This window comes from Amphiura filiformis, chromosome 16 (genome assembly GCF_039555335.1).
Source record: "Amphiura filiformis chromosome 16, Afil_fr2py, whole genome shotgun sequence".
Lineage (NCBI taxonomy): Eukaryota > Metazoa > Echinodermata > Ophiuroidea > Amphilepidida > Amphiuridae > Amphiura > Amphiura filiformis.
The window spans coordinates 9,707,818-9,732,469 of NC_092643.1; the positions used below are offsets into that span (position 1 = coordinate 9,707,818).

General features: G+C 37.3%; 1 protein-coding gene across 8 annotated transcripts; it reads right to left on the reverse strand.

Moving 5' to 3' along the window:
* LOC140135518 (deoxynucleotidyltransferase terminal-interacting protein 1-like) lies at positions 1-24,317 on the reverse strand. 8 transcript variants are annotated; one of them, XM_072157049.1, is made up of 11 exons: positions 24,168-24,317; positions 16,734-16,906; positions 14,900-14,988; positions 11,690-11,795; positions 10,155-10,253; positions 8,567-8,710; positions 7,352-7,414; positions 6,462-6,640; positions 4,610-4,670; positions 1,772-1,896; positions 4-610 (listed from the first exon to the last, which is right to left on the reverse strand). In XM_072157049.1, exons 2-11 carry the CDS (start codon positions 16,902-16,904, stop codon positions 457-459), a joined length of 1,191 nt encoding a protein of 396 aa, XP_072013150.1. In that variant the 5' UTR covers positions 16,905-16,906; positions 24,168-24,317; the 3' UTR covers positions 4-456. The 8 variants fall into 8 exon arrangements, with proteins under 8 accessions (XP_072013152.1, XP_072013149.1, XP_072013148.1 ...); XM_072157051.1 differs by lacking the exons at positions 16,734-16,906; positions 24,168-24,317 and adding an exon at positions 16,513-16,712 and having other exon boundaries at positions 1-610; XM_072157048.1 differs by lacking the exons at positions 16,734-16,906; positions 24,168-24,317 and adding an exon at positions 16,291-16,472 and having other exon boundaries at positions 2-610.
* Between the last annotated feature and the right edge of the window lie 335 nt (positions 24,318-24,652).

The window sequence follows — 24,652 nt, forward strand, 5'->3', positions numbered from 1 at the left end:
ATGTGATTAACTATATGCACGTGATTCAATACTGCGACCAATGAAATATGCACCTACATCACTACCGAACTTGAGGTGAACCAATATATAGATGCAGGATCATCACAAGTGATCAATTGGTGGTGGTTTCTGATCCAGACTTGGGATGAATATACATGTACTCTGCATCACTAGATTCAGAATCATCACAAGTGATCATTTGGTGATGGTCTCTGATCCAGTTTTGGGATGAGTCTACATCACTTGATGCAATGTCATGTCACAAGTGATCATTTGGTGATGGTCTCTGATCCAGTCTTGGGATGAGTCTACTTTACATCATTAGATGCAGGGTCATATCACAAGTGATCAATTAGTGATGGTCTCTGATCCAGTCTTGTGATGAGTCTACTCTACATCACTAACAAGGAGGGTCATATCACAAGTGATGGTCTCTAATCCAGTCTTGTGATGGGTCTACTCTGCATCACTAGATGCAGCGTCCTCATCCATAACAAGACTCTGACTACCATCTGTTCTACTCTCCTCCATAAAGCGTTTCATTTTCCCTAAGATGAGGTCTGGTACATGAAAACCACTCAGTTGATGCATCAGTAAACCATCATTGCTCCTGAAATGAAGAAAGAAACAAATCAACATTTGACCAATGCAGTCAGGGATGAAAGTGGCCTAAGTGACTTAGCAGGAAAAGCCTGAAAAAGCGTGAAAATTTGGGCTATTAAGCCTCAAAATGGGCTGAAAATAAATAAAAGTGCGGAAATTTGGAGTAGCAAAAGGCCTGAAATCAGGCAATTGCCTGAAAACTGACACTGTGCTTGAAGACAACCCCACTGTGACACACATACATACCTGTAACTGTGAATGAGCAGTGGCTCAGCCTTTGCTACGGCAGACACAATGGGCTATTGCAGTTGAAATCCATACACCTATGGAAGACATGACCTTAATCTCCCACAGAGGGTGTAGATTTCAAATGGAGTCACCCATTCAGGTAACCCCATTTAAAATTCACACTCCCTGTGTGGAAGATTGAGGTCATGCCTTCCATAGCGGGTGTATGGATTTCAACTCAAATAGCCCAATGCGGGTGTTTATTCACTGCACATAGGACTAATTCTATTTGCCCACGTTATATTTGTGATCTATTCAGCCCGAATATGGTAAACTGGCGGATCTTCTATTTACATCACTAGCAATTTACTTCATCTGGCCATATCTTTGGTCAACCTTTTTCAATGACTCTCACATGGTAAAACTATGATGTAACATGTAAAGGCAATAAGAGGACAATACTTTAAGATAACCCCTTTAAAATCTGAATATCTTGCGATTGATATACACAACATTCAGTTTAATCATAAATACCAACTATAGTATGAACCAATCATACCGTCGGTCGCAACACATAGTGGCGTACGTGAAGGACAAAATACATCTCTGAGCAAAACGTGTTTGAAGGATATGCTAGTAGTAACTGAGTCGATACTAGTCCATTGTTATCTCTCAGTGGCCCGATTCCATTTGAAATTGAAGTTTAAGGTTCAAACTATTACTGTATCTTTAATAGTAAATAAAAAATAACTATTATAGGATAATAGCTAGCTCTAAACCTGTACACCACTATGTGAAATGGAAAGTTTGAAAAATCACTCTACGCCACTATGTGTTGCGACAGATGATACCATATGTTATTGTCATACTATCAGAGTTGACGAAAATGTAGAATAACTTGGGGGGAAATGTACATGTTTCTGTTTTTCCTTGTACATACCTGTATTCATCACTTTGTGCTAAATCTCTGATATCTTCTAACAACAACATGTATGCTTTACCCCCTGTCGCTGGCATTAGTTGGTGCTCATATAACCACTGCTTATCATCAGAGTCTCCCGAGTACTAAAACAAAGAGAAGTAATCAATAGTTGGATTAGCTGTAAAAGTGTATACACACTGATATCTCGCTCAGCAAATTCTGGGTTTTTTTTTAGTGCTTGTCTGTTTGCAATCTTCATGTGATGCATGCCAAACTCTTCATATACAAGACCTCTGTAAGCAAGCTTCAAATTAACCAGGCACCCAGGAGACATTTACCCAATGGTCATAACATTTTGGCCCCTGGTCCACACCAAAATCATATGGCCTGGTAGTTGAAGCAGGTTTTGTATTTAATGTGTACAATTGAAATTTAAATGACTCTTAGCTCTTTAAAAATGGCTCCTGGTTCACTAGATAATCTCAGGATCAGGAGCTGCTTTTTCCAAATGTGTGGCTCCTATTCTAGTTCTGCTTATTTTGAGGCTTGTCTGTAAAGCTGAATTTATACTCGATCGCCGAGCGATGCGATTAATCGCTGCTTTTGAAAAAGCGATTTGCAATCGCCGAATTTTGCGATGCATCGCCCGTTGCTTTTGCATTTATACTTATCACGGCGATAGCGATTACAGACGACAATTAAAATATTCTAAATGCCACAAAATACATTTTTAAAACATCAGTTGCTTTCAATAATTATTGCTTTGAATTAATTCATCATCAAAAGTTAAAAATCGAGAAAGGTAAATTAATTAGCAAAATAATAGATCCAGTTGGTTGTATATGATTGGTTGACGCATTCACGTGTCAAGCGATATCGCTGGGAAGTTGAGATTTCTTCAACTTGCAAAAGCGACGTCGTTTTTGCCTCCGAGATTTGAATCGATTGATCGGCTCGACGCTCTGGAAATGTAAGTAAACATTGAGCATGCGTGAAAATCGCTTTTCTGCAAAAGCGATTGAGTATAAATTCAGCTTTAGGCTCAGAATTTCATTCAGATGACAATTTATCATTCAATTTCAGTATTAATTTTGTTTAAAAAAATCCAAGAAGTACACTTCATGATTTTATTTTTCACAGTTCAAAAATACCAGCAGACACCAGAGCTGATAGTGCAGGGTTACAAATTAACCTGTATAATTCCATCTACAAGCATTTGCCTCTATTAAAATGAGGGTTTTTGATGAAAGAGACAAAAGGCAGACACTCTCCACAAAAACATTAAATAGATTGGTCTTTCAAGAGTACATGTTTATACAACCACCTGTATCAGACATTTTAGTTGCTCAAATTCCAAATAATGTTTTTGTGGAGGGTGACTGCATTTCCTCTGTTTTGTCAAAAAAAAACTCATTTCTAGAGGCATATGTGACTTGCTACCACAAAATTAGCGTAAAGTCGCAAGTTAGTAGTTTCGAAACATCCTGGCTGCTGTGTTGGTCTTTGTTTCACACGCACCTGTTCAAGCCAATAGTATGTCCTTTGAGAATGGGGACACAATGTACCATTCACGAATGACATACTACTGGCTTGTACAGGTGTGCGGCAAACAAAGAACATCAACTCAGCAGTCAGCTAGGATGTCTTGAAACTACTAACTTGGTAGCAGGTCACAATAATTATATGCTTGTTGATGAAATTCTATGGTATACATCAGGCTTCCTCAAATAGATTTGTTGAAGCACCACATGAAATAAAAGAAAACTGCAAAGCGCCACTCAATGACGCCATTTGGTGCAATATTTTGTACTGTTTTAGCCTGTCTTTACAAGGAGAACATGGGAATTTATTAATTTATTAATTTTGTTTTTTTAATCTAAACGGCGCCGCGCGCCACTCGGGAAGCCACGGCGCGCCACAAGTGGCGCGCGCGCCACTATTTGCGGACCCCTGGTATACATAATACAAGAAATATACATTTTAAATTGATACATAACACAATGAATAAACATTTGTTTCAAAATACATTCTATTGGAGAGAAATACACCAAACATGAAAATGCAACTGGTGGTTATGGGCAACTTCTCATGTGGAGATATGGAATCAAGAGTTTTCTCTTTGTCTAATTTCTTTGAGATCGCATGTCTTGTCAACACTTGTTCTAAGACTAATTACTTCAACATTTTAAGACTGCTTTTGATTGTTTCAGCTCTATAACAAAATTTAGACATTCCATCTCTTCAACTTAAGGGATGGGGTATGAACGTTTGGACAGTATTTATTGTGGGACATTACAGCACATCAGACATATCGAATTGCATTCTGAATACGAAGAATGTCCTTCTGATATCAAATAATTTTGATTTTTTGTCAAGTGTATGTAGATGGGATGAAATTGAAAAGCCGACGATAAATTGAAAATGTTGACCTTTCGTATTGAAGATATGGATTTTTTTCCCAAAACACAAAAAAAAATCAGGTCTTTTGGGGAAAAAAATCCATATCTTCAATATGAAAGGTCAAAATTTTCAATTGATCGTCAGCTTTTCCTCCCAGCTACATACACTTTAAGAATATGTCATTAGATTTATAAAATTGACTTCGAGGACTGTTATATATAAAAAATGTGAAAAATATCAAATTTTAATAATTTGTCATAAAATTTGTATTATAATGTGAATTTCAAAAAATGAAAATTATTTGATGTCAAAAAGACATTCTTCGTATTCAGAATCCATTTCGATATGTCTGATGTGCTCTCATATCCAACAAAAAATACTGTCGAAACGCTCAAAACACTCATTCCAGATCCCTTAAAAAAAGAAGGAAAAAAAAAGAAATGAGTAAATGATTACCTTAAATAAATCTGGATGTTTAATATACAGTCTTCCTCTGGTTGCACCAAGACCCAAAGCTCTGTTTCAATCAAAATGCAAAGTACACAATCAAACAAACAATTACTGAAAAGGTTGATGGGAAAACATGGAGAGATTGCAATTTAGACGACATGTCTATCCCCTTGTTGCTAGCCTCATGGCCCGTCAAATAATTGAAAAGTCTCCAAATTTTTCTCTTAAAACCATTGGTTTATATGGGACAGGAAACTACAGGAAGTCGTAGGAGCCTAATGGTGAAAAGCTGCCCATTTTTTTTTCTTAGCCATTGGTTTCTATGGAACAGGAACTTGGGTCGATCCGTCATGTAATTATTTCGTGTAAGCTAATCCTAACTCTAACCCTAATCCTAACCCTAACCCTAATCCTAATCATAACCCAAATCCTAACCCTAACCGTAATCCTAACCCTAATCCTAACCGTAAACTAACCCTAACCTTAACCCTAACCCTAACCCTAATTTCGTGTAAAATTACATGAAGGAATAACCGGAACTGGTCGAACTTGTCAAAAGTCGTGGGGAAAATCATCAAAAGTTGCCCAATTGTGCCAACAAATCGAGGGTTTGGCAACCCTGGCTAGTCTCACAACAGTGTTATAACTATCAACCCCAGTATATGTGAGCCATTTCCACAAAACCTGATCAAGTCACCACACATGTTTAAAGATGACATTCCCATAAGAAATTCTAGTTTAAAATTCCTAATTTCATGGTATTTTACTGTGGGACTGAGTGGGCTTTCAAATCCTTGAAAGTATTTCTTTAATCAATAATTAGCTGCTGAACTATGTTAATCACTATTCCATCTTGTGTAAACAGAAAACTAATCAGCCCATTTATCGGTATAAGAATGGTACAAAAATATCAAGGTATCATTACATTATCACATTACAGCATGAATTCTAAATGGAATGAACACATTTTCCAGCTCCATTTCAATTTTATACACTCTCTGAAAAAGATTAAACTTGAACTGAGTTGGTTAATGTGCTCTTCCCATTTGAAATTTATACTCCCCTTGTAAACAATTTCTAAAATCTTCCACAGGGGTAGTGTGGACTTTAAATGGAAACGACCAATTTGCTACCTACTTGTTAGCTCTTGCTCCCATTACAAACAATGACTCTGATGCGAGTCTAGCAGGGTCCCACTTATTAAACTTGAACTGAGTTGGTTAATATGCTAATTCCATTTGAAATTCATACTCCCCTTGTAAATAATTTCCAAAATCTTTTACAGTGGGAGTATGGACTTTGTACAGAATAGCCCAACTTTCTACGTACTTACATGAAAAAACAGTTCAAACTGATTTGAGTTGGTTAATGTGATAATTCCATTTGAAATTCATACTCCCCTTGTAAACAATTTCCAAAATCTTCTACAGTGGGAGTATGGACTTTGTACAGAATAGCCCAACTTTCTACGTGCCTTACATGGAAAAACAGTTCAAACTGATTTGAGTTGGTTAATGTGATAATTCCATTTGAAATTCATACACCCCTTGTAAACCATTTCCAAAATCTTCCACAGGGGATGGACTTTAAACGGAATAGCCCAACTTGCTATCTACTTTCATTCATGAAAGTTCATCTGTGTTGGTATAAATCATGATTTTGATTTAACCAACCAACCATCTCTCAACAAAGACGTGGGCCGGTTCAAACTTTCAGGAGTCAACGAGTCTGTTATCAGGTCAAAAGGTAAAAAAAATCTCGACCTCATACAGTCACTCACTCGCTGATGAAAGATGGAGTACCGTCTGAAAATTCTGAGGTAGGAATTATTTCTTTGTGTTTGGATCTTGCTACCTACTTGTTAGCTCTTGCACCCATTACAAACAATGATTCTGACGTGAGTCTAGCAGGGTCCCACTTAGGTCCTTCTCTCCTCACAAATTCTGATCTGACTTTGTTGCTTTTATACCCTGATGTGCCTGTTGTTGGAATCTCATCTGTGTAGTCTTTGTGATGGACAGGTGGACGACCCTTCCTCTGAAATGGAAATATTATCTTGGCATTAGTACTATGGCTAAGCATTTATTGAGTGTTGTATAATGAACACATAATGCTCCCAGAGATAGAGATAACAGCAAAGAAATAAAAAGGGCAGGAAATCTCAGAAAATGAAGTTCATTTGAGCTGTTCATTTGCAAACACACACACATGCATAGATTCAGCTTCTCTCATTATAGCTTCTAGCTCATTCCAGGGCTGAGCTAACAACTTGCAACAAGAACAGAATAACAGAGGTTATCCACTTAACGCATGTGTGACTTCTAACAAAAGGCGCTGGTTCCCGTAGTATTCCTTATTCAATGCACAACCTCGGAGTTACCTGCATGACTTTTGGCAGGCTATTTTGAAACAGTCATGGTTGCACATACAGGTACATTTTTTGGAAGTCCTAAACTAGGTATAGCAGTCGCTGGTAGGGTATGCAGCTTATAGAACACGGATAACATCTATTGCCAGCTCTCTTATATGCACAAACAGCATTACAAAATTAGTTTACCAAAATATGTTATGTTACAAAGCGATTGCTGATATTTGATCGATAAATCGCCAGCAAGCCATGACTAAACGCTGGCAGCAAATGTTACCAGTGTTTCATCACTAGTGATTTTTGAATTGCACGCTGCAATTGCCAGTATGATATGCCCTTTAAAATACATTTTTTGCACTGTTATGCTACACAGTACTGACCTTTCTGGTTTGTATTGTGGGTGCTGGTCTCATTGAGAATGTGGTGCCTTCTGACTGGTCTTGCTGCAACACAAAAATCATAGAAATATTAATCTGTAACAAAGATTAAATGCAGCATCCCTTGGATTCTCTACCAGTGGAAACCATTAAACAGCCTGGAATGATGTCATCAGGAGGGACTTTCTGAGCTGAGAACTGGCAGCACAAGACTGCAAAATCTGGAAACTTCTCGCTTCACACAAAAGGTTCAGAAATGCATGCTGCTGTCAGCTGATAGGTAAGTAGGTAGATATTGCTTGGTTATCTATTACCTATACAATGTAAATGAGTAACATGTTGGAGGTGGACTGCCCAAGTGTTAGAAAAGCATTCTTCATCTATACGCTGATCTTGGGTTTCTCTACCGAAAGTCACTTTATACCAAAATTCCATCCCACAATGGCATATTGCATAACAATAGATACAGTTAGGAGATTAATCCATCCCATTTGTTATGCAATATCCAAATTGTATTGTGGGAAGGAATTTCAGTACGAATTGACTTCCTAAGGTTTTTATGGTTCTTTCTTGAACAACATACCGTAAAACCTCGTCTACAAGCATATAGAGCCTTTTTGATGAAAGCTAAATTAATACGAAACCACCATAAATATGCCAATGCAACAGGTCTTACAATAGTACTTGTTTGTGTTAAGCTTGTATCGGTGATTTATTTGCTCAAACACCATAATATTATAATTTTGTTGATGGATGGCGCCTGGATTAATTTAGCCCTCATCAAAAGCACACTATATGCATGTAGACGAGATTTTACGGTAGTATGGTTGTCAAATGTGATTTCTTGTATTAGCTTGTTCTGGCATCTCAAGTTTTGTTTTTGATAGATTTTGTTTCTCAAGACAAACAACTTTTTCTGTGTCCATATCACAAGAGGAATAATTTTGGCTCGGTTTTAATAACATTTGAGCAATTTTAAATGTTGGCATACATGTACATACATACGCATGAAATTTTACAGTCTGTATCTCAAATTCCCCAATGCTGACAGTCAACCAGTAAAAATATCTCGCAAATAGGATCTGGAGAAGTACAAGCCATTAAAAATAAAACTTGAGACCCCTAAACAATGCCAATATGGCTGGTGACCAGACTACAACAAATAAGTGTTGGATTAAATGATAAGAAAAGTGATGCAACTGAGAAATCAGTGTGTACCTTAGTTGATGCAGGTGACCCTTGTGGACTGTCCATCCACAATTTTTCATTCTTAATTTTCTTCTTATAATGTAAGCCATCACCATGGGCTTGCACAAATTCCGGTCTGTAAATCTTTCCATGTGGCATGAAGGCTTCTTTAGCCTACAAAAACAAACAACATACATGTAAATTATTACAATTTGTATTTAAAAGGGCATTTTGTGATCCACAGAATCATCCCCCCACTTTTCTCTAAAAAAGTTGAGATTTTTATACAACTGGAAACCTCTGGCTACACAATGTTTATGTACAAAAATTTCTTGCAGATTCATTTAGCAAAAATATTGTGAAATTTGCATTACATTCTGGTACACCAGAACAAAATTACAACACATTGTTTATGGAGCAGCGTAATACACATAATCATGCATAACTTGCCAACGTAAAATCGGAATCAACTGAAATTTAGGGAAAAACCTTTTTCGTGGATGGAGAAATAAAGTTTAAATAAAGTTTAAATAAAGTTGTATGTGTTGACTTGTGTTTAAAACCTTTCTCATTTTTCATGGATATCTGCAGAAAAATATCATAAATAAGAGGATGCTAGGATCACAAAACACTCAAAATGAGTATTACAGGTTTCTAGTAAAAAATGATTTGAAGAATAAAAGAACATACATGGAATGGAATACCTCTCCTGGTAATAAGACTTCATGCTATATGATGAGCAGTGATGGGTGCTACCAAACACTGCTGATCACAACACTTAACTCATACCATTAGTGCTGCCACCAGCATTTGAGATAAAAAAAAAACACCTCAATTTGTCATTCATATACCTGTAACTGACCAAATATGGTCAAGAATATCAAGTTTCCCACTTGACCTCATGGATTGAAATAGAATGATGTACATGATGTACATGCAGTTGGAACACAGCCCATACACTAAGGTACTTTGGAACACGCTTTTAAGCGTGTTCCAAAGTGCATTTTTAGTGACTTTATATTGACGTGTGCAATAACAAAAACCAGATCATTTTCCATCTTTTATAAGGTGACAAAGTATATTCAACAACTCTTCCTATACCTTTGTTCAGGAGCCAAGCGTTGTTAATCGGTGTTGAATCCACAGTCCAGTAGCGTATACGCGAATGAGCGCGTAAAACTTGTCATGCCTGGAACGTATGCGTAAACATGAACTCTCTGATGTTGGCGGTAGCAGCTAAATATTACCGCTTTATTCTTTAGCTTTATTGCTGATATCAACAGAGAAATACCGCAATCTTCTTGTAAGGTTGAGTGGCAATGACAAACAGACATTCCGAATGAAAGAATCATGTGAATTAGACATCTTTAGCTTGTTTAGTTTTGTGTCCGGTAGCGTCTGAGTGGTTTACTTCCAGTAAGTAAACCACTCAGACGACGCGGACGCATCGTTGTTAATCGGTGATGAACAACGGTGAAACATGATTGAATCCCTAACTGAAGTACAAAATGTAGTTGCAATCATGATGGCAACTATATGCCAAGAATGATTTGCCAGAGTGGCAACTGTGATTCTGACAAACATCATAAGATAACACTATAAACTGTATAACACTCACTGCTTCCAGGCTATTCCTGTAGACGGCTAGTACATGGTCATCAGAGACTGAATCCTCACCATGATTCTCTCTTATATTATCCACTGCTAACTGAAAATACTGAGAACAACAAATACAAGTAGTAGTACTAGGTAGCACTAACATCAGGCATGAAACTGAACTGTCCTAAAAAAACTAAAAATGTGTGTACAATTGGGAAAAAAGTACCAAAAACAGGCTGAAATTAAATAAAGTTGCAGAAAAAGTGAACTTGCTTTTTATGGCAAACAATTGCTCTTTTTTTAAAAGTCTACTGAAGAACACATTCATTTTTATAATATATCAATTCTATCTAGCTCAATGTTTGTTTTTGAGGTTCCAAATTTGGCAATCAAGCTCAAAATTTAAGGTCAAATGGCAAATTTGCATGCAATGGTCAAATTTCAAGTCTATTAATAACTGACAGGCAGCTTAAATGATGGAAAACATGGTGATTGAACTCTTAATTGAAAAATTGTTGTTTGTACCTTGCGAGGGCACTTGCATGGTGACAATTTTAGTCCAAGACAAATTGATTGACTGCTTAGCACATTGCAAACTGTGTTGATATGTTGCTCATTAATTATGTCTGTATCTCATTATTTATGCAATAGTACGGTAGAGAATTGATGAAAATGATCAAAATAATTGCAATATTTCGCTATGCCGAATTGCTGATTCGGTTTTTAAATTCTCCTCACAATCTATTTTTGTGTTCTAGGTTGACTTGCAGTGAGGTTGACTTTACCAAGGTAAACAATGTATAGTTTGATCTGCTCGTAATCGGCAGGCCTTTTAACATCTTGGATTAATAGCAAAATATTTTATTTTGAGAATTTTCTTGTGACAACTTGCCACAGGCATCACGATTATTAATTCCAAGTCCTATGCTTTGTCTACTTTCTTTAACACACAAAATATGGACCAGACAGGTCAACTAATATAATGGCACCCTTAACATGGGTCTAATTTTTGGCGTAGTGGTAAAAGCCTAATATTTCCCATCTATTAGGAGCTGATCAAAGCATATGAACATGCAATTGGGCTTTTTTTCCACACATTTTTAAAATATGGGCGATACATTTTGCAACAGCACAAAACCCAAGGCTTACTTTGTGTGCATTGAGAAGGTTGCCAACCCGAGTTCCTACACTGGTTGGAGAAGAACTTTACTTTCCTCTAATTTGGCAAACTTGTGACAATGATCTTTCATTGGGCTATTCCAGTTGAAATCCACACTACCCCTGTGGAAGATTTTGGAAATATCTTCCCCAGGGGGAGTATGAATTTCATATGTAATTAGTCAGAGTTAACCATTATGAAACCCATACTCCCTCTTTATTATGGCTTTACCTATATCTTCTACAAGTGGAGTGAGTATTTCAAATGGAAGTTACTCAATTGTCAATTATATTTAAAACTTATACTCCCTCTGTGGAAGATTTCAGCTAACACTTCCACAGAGGTAGTGTGGATTTTAAATGGAATAGTCCCTAATCAGCGATCAGTATACATACCTGTGCGTAATGCTGAAAGACTTTTTGAATATCCTTATTGATGCGTTTTTGAAGTGTGCATCTCAAAAATTCCAGACTCATTTGAGGATTGAAACTACCACCACTCCTGTAAAACAGTACAAGTAAAACATTTATATGTATGTATTTTAAAATATGTGACCAGCTCCAATAAAACCCGCAACAATTCACCAGACATGCTTTTGAGTTATAGGCCATTCGATCCCATAAAAAGTTTAATTCTGGAATTCTTAATTTCATGGTATTTGACTGGGGGGACTAAGTGGACTTTCAAATACTTGAAAGTACTTAATTAAACGAGGTTTGTTTAATCAATAAATAACAATTGAACTATAATCCCAATTCAATACTGTGTAAGGCGGAAAGTAATTGGCACATTACTCAGAATAGCAATTTGGCAAAAATATAAAGGTATCGTTTACAAAATTATCCATATCTTGAAAAGCATTGATGCTATTTACATAATTTTGGTATCATTTGAAAGCTTCTTGTCTAGTGCTTACATTTTTATTCAAATCAAAAAATGTCAAAAATGCAACTTGTTTTGTCAGAGCGAGTCACATATGGGACTGGGTTCAGCTGACATGTCATTCTTTCTGTTGTTTCACGATTATATATATACTGTGCAGGGGTGTCTATACTTCCAGAAAATTGAAATTATTCCCTCACCCTACCGCGCTGTGTCACATCGGTCCTCAGATTCTTCCCCAACTAAGATCCCCAAAAATGGACCAAAAGGGAAAATTTTAGGCTGGTTGCTATCTACATGGACTTTTCCCTATTTTCTTGTTCCCTCCCTTCCCTGCCTGAATATAGGTGTGTTGTCAGACCCAGAAACTTCTTTATACAACTGTTAGGCTATGTTGTGAGTTGTTCTATTCTGTCTTCCCTAAAAACATCAAATTCTTTCCTAGATGGTACAGTCTGGATACTGAACCATTGCATCTAAAGGACTAATGGTTCAAAGGGAAGACAGGCTGGCAAATACCTCTAGGCTCTTTATTATTTTCAGAGCTAGGTGTGATTTATTATTTACAGGGGTGTGAGAGTTCAGCTTTTTTGTTTTGATTTTCAGCTTTTTTGTACCAGTACACTTGCTCTGTAGAAAAGTATAGGATCCTACCAAATTGCAGCTTTTTGCTAGGTGTTTTTAGCTTTTTGCTAACTGTTTTCAGCGTTTTCAGCTCTTTTATTATATGTGGTGACTTACATGCCCCCGATTTATAAAGCCTTAGAATTAAAATTCTTCTTTAGCAGAGTTCGAAGATTGCCACTGAACTATTGCATCTAGGCCTAGGGAAGGATAATCAAGGATTTAGATCTGAAGCTGAGGTTTAAAAGGGAAAATTTGGACAATAATTGACTAATTAACTAATTGATGGTTCTGTCTTCCCCATGGCAGGAAAAGGTGGGCAATACGGGAAGCTCATTGCGGGGAATTTTTGGTTTTTGACCAAAAAATAAATGTTAAAACTGTTTAATATGTACAACAACATCCAAAATTTTGGGTTAAACAGACAAAACATACCCAGAGGAGCAGATGTCTGTAAAATGTTGATCCATTTAGACTCAAGGGTATGAATGTTAAAAGTCATCGTTAAACAAATTTTCTTTGGTCAGTTATTCTGGTCCTCCCTCATTGTTTTTCTTCAATCTTTTGTTTGTTGCAAAATCGGACCACCTTGGTATCTCTGGTACCCGCTGTATGGTCTGGGAGGCGGAGCCGACGCGTGGAGACGTTAGTACGTCCTGGATGTCCCACCTAGGCGGGCTGTACAGTTTCGGTATCGGAAGGTACCAACAGTGGTCCTTTATTTTTTGTTAGGCCTTTGGCTTTTCAAAATTTTCCCTTCCCTTTGATATATTACTGTTTGTTTATCTTTTGACTAGAATGGCTGACCATAGATTTGCTTTTTCCCTTTTTGACCTGGTTGGCCTGCTATACTTGCACATGCCTGTTTTTCTCACCTAATTGATTTTCCCTTGTATGTTTTTATTATCATTCTAATTTCTTTTCATTCTATGCTTGTCACTTTCTTTTGCTGTCTTTCTCATTTAATCTCTTGCAGTGCTAGCTACTAGTGCTACTTGTTTTAACCTTGTAAAAGGGATGTTTTTATGCTCCCGAAACGTCAGTTGTTTTGTCTTTTTAACCCAAAATTTTGGATGTTGTTGTACATATTAAACAGTTTTTAACATTTATTTTCCTTGGTTATATACACTACTTGAATCTTTTTAAGATCCATTCAAAGTTTCCCTGCTGGTCAGTTGGTACTGGTTTAGTTTGCTTTTTTGCTCAAAAAAATAAAGAAATACAAAAGGGAAATATGTCATACTGGAGGGAAATTTGGTAAAACTGGAGGGAAATTCTGGATTGCTTGCAGGGAAAAAAAAAAATTTCAGCCTCTGGTCTTCCCTTAGAATCCCAAATGCTTCCCTAGATAGGCAGATGTCCAAACTAAAAAGAAAATGGATTTTGTATGAAATATGCAAAGCAGATCTCCCTTAATCTTTGTGTGCATTATTACCTATAGTCACTATTGCCCAGGCAGGGAAGAATTACTGACTCAACTTTTCCCTGGTCCATGGTTTCCCTCAAAATAATTATTTTGGGATTTGGGTAAAAGCCAAGGGACCCAGACCACTATCTGTATGCTAATGCTATGTAGGCTACCCATTATAATTCTTCCCTAAATGACACTTGATGAATTCACCTGCCCTGCCAGCAAATGACTATCTATTTCATTCCTAAAATAGTCATAAAACATAATAATACATGTTCCAGTTATACATTTTTCCCTCAAATTATTTAATTTTATTTTGAATCTTCCTTGAATCCTGTTGACTTTCTTCTGTTTTTCCCCTCTATTTTTTTTCTTTTTCAAAATGCAAAATTCTTCCCCAAAGGGGTAAAATTATTCCCTCCCCTTTGGGGGGCGATTAACGGAAGAATATATGCCCCTGATACTGTGGTCATGTCATATAAGCTTACCATACTTCTTGGAAAAACAGTGGCATGATTGACAGGACAGGAATTATTACCATACCTCTGTTGCCATAGATGTATTCAGTTTAGGCCTACATGTCATTTGTTAGTGTTTTGTTTTGCTTTGCTCGTTCCGCTCACTGGCCAATTTGTCATGTGGTTCTATTATTTTATGTTACGTTATTTTATCCTAGTATTTCTCTTACCTGGTTTTATGGCTCATATCTGGTTGCCTTGAGACTCTATGGTGTTTGTGTGCTGGGAATGTCTTCAGTGTTGTACAGTATGGGTTTTTCTTCAAAGAAAAATTGTGAGAATTTAAATAAATGTTTGAAATCAGGTAATTCAATTTTAAGTGATAAAGATGCAATAATTGTGTTTTTAACACTGATTTTTTTTGTGCAAAGTTCTGCATTTTTACATAATTTTTGTGTCTCTAGAAATTTAAATTCAATTTGGTGAGTTTATCAAATTTGTTTACATTAATAAATGAACGGCCATTAGAGACAACTCAATATTTAGGGGGGAGTAGTACTCCTAGATAATTTGCCTTAATGTTGTGGCCCCAAGGTACAGCATTATACTTACCATTACTATAGGTTTAGGAGGAGAAGGTGGTGGGGCAGGTGGAGAATGGTACACTATCTGGGGTGGCATTGCTTGGGTCCCCCAGGCTAGACCAAGGTACATTATACTTACCATTACTGTAGGTTTAGGAGGAGAAGGTGGTGGAGCAGGCGGAGAATGGTACACTATCTGGGGTGGCATTGCTTGGGTCCCCCAGGCTAGACCAAGGTACATTATACTTACCATTACTGTAGGTTTAGGAGGAGAAGGTGGTGGAGCAGGCGGAGAATGGTACACTATCTGGGGTGGCATTGCTTGGGTCCCCCAGGCTAGACCAAGGTACATTATACTTACCATTACTGTAGGTTTAGGAGGAGAAGGTGGCGGAGCAGGCGGAGAATGGTATACTATCTGGGGTGGCATTGCTTGGGTCCCCCAGGCTAGACCAAGGTACATTATACTTACCATTACAGTAGGTTTAGCAGGAGAAGGTGGTGGAGCAGGCGGAGAATGGTATACTATCTGTGGTGGCATTGCTTGGGTCCCCCAGGCTAGACCAAGGTACATTATACTTACCATTACTGTAGGTTTAGCAGGAGAAGGTGGTGGAGCAGGCGGAGAATGGTATACTATCTGTGGTGGCATTGCTTGGCCCCCCCCCCAGGCTAGACCAAGGTACATTATACTTACCATTACTGTAGGTTTAGGAGGAGAAGGTGGTGGAGCAGGCGGAGGAATGGTACACTATCTGTGGTGGCATTGCTTGGGTCCCCCAGGCTAGACCAAGGTACATTATACTTACCATTACTGTAGGTTTAGCAGGAGAAGGTGGTGGAGCAGGCGGAGAATGGTATACTATCTGTGGTGGCATTGCTTGGGTCCCCAGGCTAGACCAAGGTACATTATACAATGTACTTACCATTACAGTAGGTTTAGGAGGAGAAGGTGGTGGAGCAGGCAGAGTATGGTACACTGTCTGTGATGGCATTGCTTGGGTCCCCCAGGCTAGACCAAGGTACATTATACTTACCATTACAGTAGGTTTAGGAGGAGAAGGTGGTGGAGCAGGCGGAGAATGGTATACTATCTGTGGTGGCATTGCTTGGGTCCCCCAGGCTAGACCAAGGTACATTATACTTACCATTACAGTAGGTTTAGCAGGAGAAGGTGGTGGAGCAGGCGGAGAATGGTATACTATCTGTGGTGGCATTGCTTGGGTCCCCCAGGCTTGACCAAGGTACATTATACTTACCATTACTGTAGGTTTCGGAGGGGAAGGTGGCGGAGCAGGCGGAGAATGGTACACTATCTGTGGTGGCATTGCTTGGGTCCCCCAGGCTTGACCAAGGTACATTATACTTACCATTACTGTAGGTTTAGGAGGGAAGGTGGCGGAGCAGGCGGAGAATGGTATACTATCTGTGGTGGCATTGCTTGGGTCCCCCAGGCTAGACCAAGGTACATTATACTTACCATTACTGTAGGTTTCGGAGGAGAAGGTGGTGGAGCAGGCGGGGAATGGTACACTATCTGTGGTGGCATTGCTTGGGGTGGTGGTTCTTTGATCTCCATGTTGTTAAATGCTGGCATATTTAATGCCTGCTGCATGGACAGATTGGTAAGAAATGGATTCATGCTCGCCATATCTGAAATTGTACAGGATAAAATAAATATAAAAAAAACAATGGGTTAGAATTTTGACACAAATCATTGAATTGATTTTTGTATAGATTCCTGTTTTTTTTTTCAGATTGCTTCATGCACTAGTTGGCTAATTGAATCACATCATCATCACATCTGCACCTCCTTTGCTGATCAAGCTGTATAGCACATGTGACCTAGTTCTTTTTACGCAATAATCAGGAAGAGCAGTAAGACACTGGTGAAGGACCTTGCCAAATACTATAGGGCCAGAGCCAAAATTCCCGTTTGTGGCGGGACGGAATTTTGATAGGCCTTTTAAATTGTAGCTCTGTGACTGTTTATTTTATGGATTCTTCATGTTCTTAATATTTACAAGTAAGTTACAGACTACATTCACACACAAGAAAAATAGTCCAAAGAATCAACATGTTGCCACGGTAACACAAATTCATTGATGTGGCGGGACGGAATGATAAACTTCATGTATTTGTGAACACAGTACATTTGTTGAATTTTTATCAAAAGTACTGGAATAAAACATTTGTTTGTAACATTGGTATTAACTTCAACTATCCTTCTTTTGTTATGGAAGGAATTATAAAATTTACCCCCCTCTTTATAGTACGTTCATCAATTTTTAAAAATCATGTCAATGTGGCGGGACGGAATGTGGCGGGACGGAATTTTGTCCACCATGTCAAAATCAAGAAAAAAAGCAATTGATTCACTTTAAAACTGCCAAAATTGTCTTTTCTTTCACTTCCAATGAAAAATTATTGCAAAATATTGACTGAGAAAGAAATTTTTCATCCCTTCCTGAACTTAAAAAAATCATCTCAAAATGTGGCAGGGCCATGTTTTACACCATAGACCCTGAAAATGGAATTATTGCTGGCATCCTACCACAAAAGGCCTGAAATAGAAGAAGTTAAAATGGCTCTGAGTCTAGCAAAGTTGATGAATTCAATTTTTTTGTACTCAGGAATGTTTATTACCATAATAGTTGATATTTTGGAAAGTTTTGACTAAAAAAAATTTTTTTTTTTTTTCCGGAACGTAAAAAAATCACCTCAAAATGTGGCGGGACGGAATTTTACACATATTTTTATTTATTTCTTTATTTTTGCAAAGTCCACTGAATTTTTTTTTTAGTGCTGAAATTGTCTATACAGATGACCATTATAATACCATAAACAAAAAAACCCTATATTTTTTAAATATGTAGTAACATCAAATTTAACAATTCCGTCCCGCCACACCGAGAGGGCGCTACGTGTGTATTTTATTGCTTGCATTCCGAAATTGAGGGGCAAATTTTTTTTTTTTTTTGCTGATTCATAATCTTTGGTTAGTAGCCTATTAAACCAGAGGAGAAATTCACTCCTGTGACAATTTCTAAATTTTAGGTTGAGTGATGACCATTTTTGGCTCTGGCCCTATAGTATGATATGAATGTATTATGCATGCAAAAGTATGGGTTTGTAGAGATGTATGTTTAAATTTCTATATCAAATATCCAGATTTTTCTGGTTTATCTGCCTTGCCATGTGTCACAAATTCCCACCAAATTCCATGAACCTGTGACAATGGCAATTTGACTACGGATGACCCTGAATGATCCCAAAATAACCTTGACATTAAGCATCTCACTTGTAAACATGTGGTCATTCCACCATATATCATGAAAAAAAATATATCTTGCTTCGATGGTCGTTCATACCAAATTTCCAAACTGTTTTTCTTTATCTTCAATTCGGGCATATTTGTCTTTTGGCTGCCCAACATTTGTGATGGCTGCCCCACATTTTTCAACCTTAGTACGGCCCTCACTCCTTTACCATATTTTCAGCTTCAGTTTGGTAGTGATGTAGATCATATTTAGCTGGTTGCATTTTGAATCCAGTGGCATAACTTCTATGCGCTCAGGGCGCCCCCAGGCTAAGGGGCACCCAGGCCTGGATATCCTTTATTATATCCTTTCGACATGATAATACTTTGTTATAGGGAGGAAGTGGAAACCTTTACCCAGCATGCATAGAATTAATCTTCATTTGGGTGTCCCTTCAACACAAAATTTGTGCACGCTTCGAGCGCATTGCAACATAAATATTTGTCATTTGAGACAGAAATTCAAATTGATTGTACCAAAGTGCACATATTAGTGTGCCCGCGTGCAATTGTATTAGCAAGAAGAGGTATTTTGTATTCTTTCCCCACAACCAATAACTACGTCACTGCAGCTAGTGATGAATCTTCAAATGTTAAGACATTGGCGAAGATGAATTTAAAAAAATTAATATGAAGTTCATAAATAAATTTGATCTGAAACACTATTTGTAATTTATTTGGTAGGTCTATGGCTTTCAATACCTAAATTGATTTGCTCTGCACCATGCACACCCTTGGTCAGGGGCACCTGATCTACTTTCAACCCCGGGCACCCTGACCCAAAGTTACGCCACTGATTGAATCGTCAAAAGAGCATCACCACAAACAATGACTGTTTGTTGCTATGATTCTGTTGCAACTGGGTAAACACACTGACATTACTACCAAACTCAACATGAAACAATTAGTAAAGATATGACTGCTGTCCACAATTACAGACCAATCGACTCTTCACGACATAAGAAATTATGAAGTAGGCTATATTGTAAGATTTCTGAAAAATATATACTTTAGTTTCTTTTTTACAAAATGGTACAATAATATTAGTTTTCACTTTCACTTTTCTTCCCTTTTCATTTAGAGCCAAACTAATGCAGGTAAAATAAAATAAAATAGCTATTCCTTTACAGTTCTAAAATGTACATTATTTTGCTTGGGAGGGGTAAACATTCAAAATTTTCATTTTGATATATATTATTGGCCTGAATTCAAGAACCCCAATCTTGACCTATGGAAATATAAACGAATGTGTGTATCAACAAGCACAAACTGTTTTAGAAGAACAATGATATACATGTAAGACCCATACAATTATTTATTATTTTTTGTTCTTGACTCTCGTCCCCTCCCTCATCAATTGCTGGGATCACCCGCATGCGTATTGAGCACGGCAAGCTGAATGATGTTTCTTTGTTTTTTTTAATTAGCTCTGCATTTATATCAACATTGCACAAGAATTTCTTATAGCAATATTTTAATTGCGAGATTTTATTAAAAGTAATAAAACCCTGAAAAATTACACTGGTAGTGAATGATTGGCAGTTTGTCGTACTCAATACGCAAGCGGGGGATGAATAAAATTAGCAAAAGGTTTGGACTAAATGTCATCTTTAAAATATACACTATATTGGCCAAAATTCTTTCCCAATAAATTATGGGGAGCTCATATGTAACACATGATCTTTTCAAATAATTCATTTTGGGTCTGAAATGTGAAATATTTCAAACCAAGATAGGCTCATTAAAAATTTGACTCTTGTCACCGGGTTATTCCATGCCAAATCAGCTAGGGCTGTACACCATACCTAATGGATTTTTTTCTTAGTAGTAGTAAGAGTATGAGCGGCGTGAGCCGCGAATATTCTTACAAACTAGTAGCACCCACTGAAATGCTCTTATAAGCAGGAGGTGTGCTTTTATGGCCATGTGTCTTGGTTTTAAACTTGTCATCAACTCCAATGTGTTTATCAATAAACCTGTCACCAACTGCAATTCCTTTACCTTTCACAAGAGTTGACCTACATGTGGGGACACAGCAGATAATTGGGTCATTAATTGATTGGGTCCGAGGCTATGGTCTGAGGGAGCAAGGTACATGGTCATTGTATGTGCTTAGATTTATAGGCTGCGTTTGACCGATTGGGGTTGTGTGACAACCTTGACTGCTTATACTAGTAATATTTTTGCCTATCCTTTTTTTAAGTTCCATTCTTTCTTTCCTTCTTCCTCTGCATTTCTTTCAGTCGTTCCTTCTATTCTTCCGTTCTGGTTTTTCTGTTTTCTGTGCTTCCTTACTTTTTTACCTTAGTTTCTTTCTTTCTTTATTTCCTTTTTTGTCTTTCCTTCCTTTCTTTTTTCTTGCTTTCTATCTTTTTTCTTTCTTTCCTTTCTTTCCTTCTTTCCTTTCTGTCTTTCCAGCTGGTCTCTTAGGGAGAACATTCTGTTTCAAAATTTCAAGTAAGGTGCCCGGGTAAGGTGAAGGTTATAGTAGTTGTCTTTGAAAAACCAAACTATTAACGGGTATCTTAATCAACTAGGTCCTTCACATTGTGACGTTTCAAAGATCAGTCAAATCAAAGATTATGTTATTGATTATCTTAGTAGTAGTCAGAGTATGAGCGGCGTGAGTCGCGAATTTTCTTCTACTTTCATTACAAGGTGCAAGTGGTCGCTTAACAAGAATAACCTGCTTCAGTTCTGTAAGAAGGTGAAGGTCTTCATATGCAAATCCTAAATAAATTATTTGGTTTTGAACCCACCTCTGTTTACAATGTTAATCTGTCTCAACAATCTCTTATCCGTAAAGTATGTCATATGTCTGTTATCACTTATTACTATAATTGAAATGTTCTCTTTAGCAGAATAAGGGACGCACCATTAGATTCTCAGGGTGGGGGTAGGAAATTTTTCAAAAAAAAAAAAACTTCACCCACTACATGAGCAAAAAAAAAAAACTTTCCCCACCAACACTAAAAAAAAAAAAAACTTTCCTCACCTAACTGTGTATAATGCATGAAATTAAAAAAAAAAACTTGTCGCCTTTGGCGGCGAAAAAATATTTCTTCCCCCGACCCCAACTTCCTACCCCCCCCCTGAGTATCAAATGGTGCGTCCCTAACCTGGTCCAGTTCTGTATGTCAGGTGAAGGTCTGAGTAGCTAGTTGTTTGCATGCAAATCCAAAATAAAGGTACTGGTTTTGAACCCACCCACGTTTGCAATGTTAATCTGTCTCACTATTCTGTCATCGGTCAAGTATGCTACATATCTGTTGTCACTTACTACTTAGAAAGACCCGATGCACAGGTCATATTGCATTGTAAAATTTTAATATGGGAAATTATAGCACTGCTGGAAGAGGGTACGGTGTGCTACTAGTTTGGATATGGATAGATATCAATGAGTATAATGAAAAACCTGAAAATTTGAGCTTCTACATATAACTCCATTTCATTTTTTCCCACAGCGTCAATTTGAAATTTAAGGCGGTCAGTATGAAAAGCGTGTCGTCGCGCAAAAAAACAACTTTAGGGGCAATTTCTCCCAAACTACACCCCTAGAACTTTCAAATGCTCTACTCTGGATTTTTTGTTGGGTGTAGATTTTAAATTTGCTAAAATCAAATCCATATCTGACTTGCTTCTGAACAAAATTATAGGGCTCGCAAAATATTAAAAATTTCATTTGAACAATACTCTGGGGGTCTCTGCCCGGAAACTAAAAAGATTTTTATTGTCCAATATTTTGGAGTTGGTAGATAGATAATACTCCAAAAGTATCTTTTAAAATCAACATCGGAAACGGTACAGTAAGTCGACCGGTGTACGTAGTCTAGTACTGACTATATCTAATCAAACCTGTCTGAGCTCAAATGGGGCTGATTTGGCATGAGTTGGCTAGGAATAACCTTTTAATGTGATTTGCAACATTAGCACATTATGTCGGTTAATTCTAATATAAATGGGGTTCGACCACTAGTAGCTTTCACATATTATTTTAAGTACATGTAATACAAGTGCATACTATAGAATCCTGGTAACGTAGCTCACCAATCTTAACATGGTCGGTCGAAATTTCAATGTTTACAACATTTCTATGCCAAAAATGCTACAGCATCACGATTTTTACTGTGATTTTTAAAAACCGCAAATTACATTGATACCTCTGGTTTACTTCTTTCCAACAACGTGTGTTAAAAAGGGGTAACGTAGCTCACAGCGTTTTGGTGGAAAGTGCAATTTATTTTAGAATTACACAAAGACGCTTTTTAATCACTAAAAAATAATGTTGATAAACAATATGATGATGCGTTATCTAATTAAAAAACAACAAATATGTAAAGAAATTGCATTTATTCAAAGAAAATATTCAGGGTTAGATGTGACACTTGAGCAGTGGAAACGCATTTTTAGCGATTTTTGAGCCTTTGCAAGGGTTAATCAGGCTGAAGAAAGCACTTAAAGTATGGAAAACTATATATGTCCGTGCATGTACATCTCGTTGAGTTCTACCAGAAAAACAACATATTTGATGCCCTAAATGCTCGACAAAGTGTTTGTGGACCAAAGATAGACATGATCACATTTTGAACATGTGAGGGCGGGCTTCATTAAGCTTAGTTGTGCACCAAGATCCTGTCTTAACTGTGTAATCCAATAGGAAAATGAACAAAATTTGGATTTTGACCCTCAAAACTCCAACCTAGCATGATTTTTAAAAAACTGCATTTGAATAATATTTGATACTATCAAGTAATGAAAGCCACATTTCATGAAACATTTGCGAAAAGTTTTGTAAAATGGCCCTTCGTGCTCAAAAATTCAGCCATAAAATACATACACACATGTTATGACATAGGAAGCCATTGATAATGCTGGGACACACAATTTGGCCCATTTTCGGACATTCAGGCAAGCATACTTTTCCTCATAACATTGCCAATTATAGGCCTACATACATGATTGACCCTCATTTTTAAGTTAAATGATTCTCTTTTTAATGAAAGCAATTTTAGATGAATTTATTAAATTTCAAAATTTTATGAACATGCCTACCAAAGAATGGAAAAAAGGCTATTGGCACCGGATTTTGTAGAATGAGCGCTATGCCATGGCTATGCTTCAGTGGTCATGAAAGAATTCAAAAGATAACCTCTGCCCCAATAATCCCAAGCTATTGTCTGAAACAGCACCTCAGAAGATATATGGTAAGAACTCAGTCCTCAAATGATAGTCATATAACGACCAAAAGATAAGTAACTGACTATCATTGAGGACTGAGTTCCGCAGTCTAATAATAATAGTAATATTCATGTACATTTATCAGGTTTCCTTGACCTATCTTTTCTTTTAAATTTCTATGTAAATATGTATTGTGCCCGGTTTGGCTGACTAGCAAATGTGTTAACTTGAGACGAATATACCTAAATTCGTCTCAGGTGTTAAATGTTTCATTTTGCCTCTCATACATGTCATACCTAACAAGTAGACACTAATTGTGATTGAAAGTTTCCGGGAAGCTTACCCGGGGCTGGGCCGAGCCGGGAAGCTTATGAAAAATATGAATGATCAATGATAGCAGTATGATTTTCAGCTCACCTGAACGTGTAGTAGCGTCTAAGCTCTCACGAAATCCGATTTATTGAATTTATCTTATGTTGTCGAGATCTTGCAGCCTTGTTTGTTGTCTCGGTTGTCTCACTTCGTCTCCCGATCTCCAAGATTTGCATTTATTTTCATTTCAGGGATTTTGTTATTGAGCTGACCTCAGCCGATAGAGGGGGTAAATCCTTTAATGAAATTAATCAGGCCTGAAATTAGTGAAACTGTCCAGAAACTGTGCAGGTGCCTGATGCTAAAACTGAAGAAACCTGCAGATTTGCAATATGCAATACTATAGGCTACAGCTGAGACTAAAGATACAGGCCTGGTGCTGGTAGAAACAGTTGTTTTTCTTCAAAAAACCCGGCAAAAAACAACAACAAACTAATAGGCCTATAGTTTTACACTAAAAAGAGGTTTGAAAGAGTTTCATTTGTTGGATTGTTTCAAAAAGAGGTTTGTTTGACAGGAAAATGTAGCTA

What these genes read in the sequence shown, in the direction of transcription:
- LOC140135518 (XM_072157048.1), bottom strand. Translation starts at nt 16,470, where the DNA reads ATGCCACCACAGATAGTATACCATTCTCCGCCTGCTCCACCACCTTCT. An exon ending in CTCCTAAACCTACTGTAATG is followed by an intron (nt 14,989 to 16,290) that starts GTAAGTATAATG and finishes TTTTCTTTGAAG; the next exon opens with AAAAACCCATACTGTACAAC. An exon ending in CCACAATACAAACCAGAAAG is followed by an intron (nt 6,641 to 7,351) that starts GTCAGTACTGTG and finishes TTTCCATTTCAG; the next exon opens with AGGAAGGGTCGTCCACCTGT.